General features: G+C 38.2%; 1 protein-coding gene across 1 annotated transcript; it reads right to left on the bottom strand.

Annotated features, from left to right (window-relative positions):
- Positions 1 to 1,419: 1,419 nt before the first annotated feature.
- On the bottom strand, positions 1,420 to 2,505 carry LOC125861322 (LEAF RUST 10 DISEASE-RESISTANCE LOCUS RECEPTOR-LIKE PROTEIN KINASE-like 2.1). The gene has a single exon (XM_049541243.1). The coding sequence runs from the start codon at positions 2,431 to 2,433 to the stop codon at positions 1,420 to 1,422; it is 1,014 nt and encodes a 337-aa protein (XP_049397200.1). The 5' UTR covers positions 2,434 to 2,505.
- Positions 2,506 to 2,705: the final 200 nt, after the last annotated feature.

The raw sequence follows: 2,705 nt of genomic DNA, 5'->3' as shown, positions 1-2,705 counted from the left end.
TGCAGTTCCTCCCACAATTCCTTTGCGATGTTGACATACTGCAAGCTGTCAACTAAGTCCTTCTACAGAGAATTGAGAATCCGCGACGTGACCATGTCATCGCAACGTTCCCATTGAGCGAATGTGGGTGAATTTACAGCCGATTTATGAACTTTTCCATTGATGAAACCTACTAATTTGTTTTTCACAGATAGGGCGCGAAGGACACCGCGTCGCCAGGATCTACAACCAGTTCCATCGAAGAGCACCGGAATGATCGCAGATCCAGCTCTTTCTGATGGATGCATGTACAGTGGTTGGCTGGAATCAACGACTTGCTGAGTTTGGATCTGAGGAGCGTCTGTGTTCTGATCTATGAGATTGATGAAATTGATCTAGAAAAATCTGAGACCTAAACACGGAATGTAAGAAACAAGAATTCGTGAATGAGATGAAAAAGAAAGGAATCAGAGAAACAAAAGAGAATGAAGACCTAAGTGAGGTGATGTGGAAGACGAAGAAGAGATCAGTGCCTATTGCTCTAATACCATGTCAAAGTTATGCATAGATGACTAACAACTGAAAAATTCCATTGATGGAGCTAGAGAGAGAGAGTATGAAAGAGACGATTGAGAGTGTGATTTGGGGAAATGAAAAATTAATTTCTATTCCACTTCTTTATTATACATGTATGTACAGAAATGAAAATATCGTCTAATCAACATGACAACTAAGACAACTGATTTCTTAACTAACCCTAACTAACTTCCTTTCAACCAGTAAGCTAACTAACTTCTTTATAACAAGAAGCATATAATTAATTTAAAGCTGAATTTTAACTAATCTCAACACAAAATTTAGAAGAATTTTATTAGTATCGAATTCATGTCATTGTCGCCCATCATCCTTGTTAGAAAAGGAACAAGAAACTCTCTTTATGGGAGGGGAAGGTCATATTCAAAAAAAAATTACCAGAATAACTATTTCTCCAGTAAATATGCAAGACACATGAGCTAAAGACTTATGTTACTTTTGTAATGAGAAATACAACCTTGGCAATAAGTGCAGCCTCCCAGAATAGCTATTTATATTGAAGAGTGAAGAGTTGAAAGTCTCTGGTGATGCTAGAAAAGAAGAGAGCCTTCCACTCGAGGATAAGAGTAAACCAGTGATCTCATTTTATGCCTCGACTACTACTCAACGACCCTTACATAATCTGATTGTTGGTGGGAGCACACATTACTTCATTTACCATGACACGACTCAGAAGCTAGGGTGTCCAATCACCCTCTTACTTAGCCAGAATGTCACCAATGGTAAATCTAGTGCTCAATCCTTTCAACCAAATACAAATATACAATACGCTTAAATAATATCCTTCACAGTTTATGGTGAATTATTTCAATCAAACTCACAATTAAAGACTCAAATTCAAGTTCATTACTTCTGGAAAGTTCCGTCTTTGGTAGCTGTGCCTATGAAATTTGCTGATTCTTCAGTAGAACAAAGTGATGAACTGGATGAAGAAATTACGGAGGTGTTCAGTGGCATTGCCTGTGTGTTCAAAGAATGTCTTCCTGAACAACAAGGAGAACATAATAAAGGTTTTGGTGGGATTTCTAAGACAAGGCTTCCTTCTAGCATGTGAATAACCTTACTGATTGATGGCCTTTGGGCTGGATCAGTTTGTATGCACCACAGACCTACTAATATCATCTTCCTAGCAGTTTCTTCTTCTTCTTTGTTTGTAATCCCATGTAGCTTCAGGTCATCGTCTAGCTGAACGTGCTGATACGCCCAGCAAGGAAAATATATCTCACTTGTATGGCTCACTTCTTCCTTGACATTCTTTCTTCCTCCGACCATTTCTAGAACCATCATTCCATAACTATAGACATCAGACCTTTGTGATACTCCTCCAAAACTCCTACTGATTACTTCGGGAGCAATATAACCAATAGTCCCTCGTGCTCCTAACATGGAAACAATGCGTTCTTTCCTGGTGCATAGTTTTGCCAAACCAAAATCTGATATCTTAGGACAGAATTCTTCATCAAGGAGTATGTTATGAGGCTTTATGTCAAAATGCAAAATTCTTGCATTGCATCCACAGTGAAGATACTCCAATCCTTTAGCAATTCCAACTGCAATTTGATACAATTTGTTCAGTCCCAAGAGAGAACCATCACCGTATATGTATTTCTCTAAGGATCCATTTGTCATGAAGTCATAAATTAGAGCTCTTTTGCTCCCATCAAGACAATATCCTAAAAGAGACACGACATTGACATGCGAAGTCTGGCTGATGCTTGCAACTTCATTGATAAATTCTTCTCCATCACCCTTAGATGCTTTTAAAATCTTCACTACAACTGCACGGCCATCAGAAAGTTCACCTTTGTAAACCTCTCCAAAACCTCCTTCACCAAGCTTATCTTTGAATCTATTCGTCATTTTCTTTATTTCCCAATAGCTATATCTCCTTGGTGCCAGAGATCCATATTGCTTTAGTAATGCCTCTAGACTCTGATCTTCTGTTTTTCCGTTAATGAATCCTATGCACTTGTTGAATGATTTTCTATACTATGTATACCAGATTCCAAAGCAGATTAATATGCCAATTCCAGCAACTGACAATCCTATTACCAGGGGAAGAAATTGAATCTCATGTAGGCTGCAAATTGTTAAAAATGAACATGAAGAGTAGGAGAAAGAGAATCCTACTT

Source organism: Solanum stenotomum, chromosome 4 (assembly GCF_019186545.1).
Source record: "Solanum stenotomum isolate F172 chromosome 4, ASM1918654v1, whole genome shotgun sequence".
Classification (NCBI taxonomy): Eukaryota; Viridiplantae; Streptophyta; class Magnoliopsida; order Solanales; family Solanaceae; genus Solanum; species Solanum stenotomum.
This window is presented reverse-complemented; position numbering and strand designations above follow the sequence as displayed.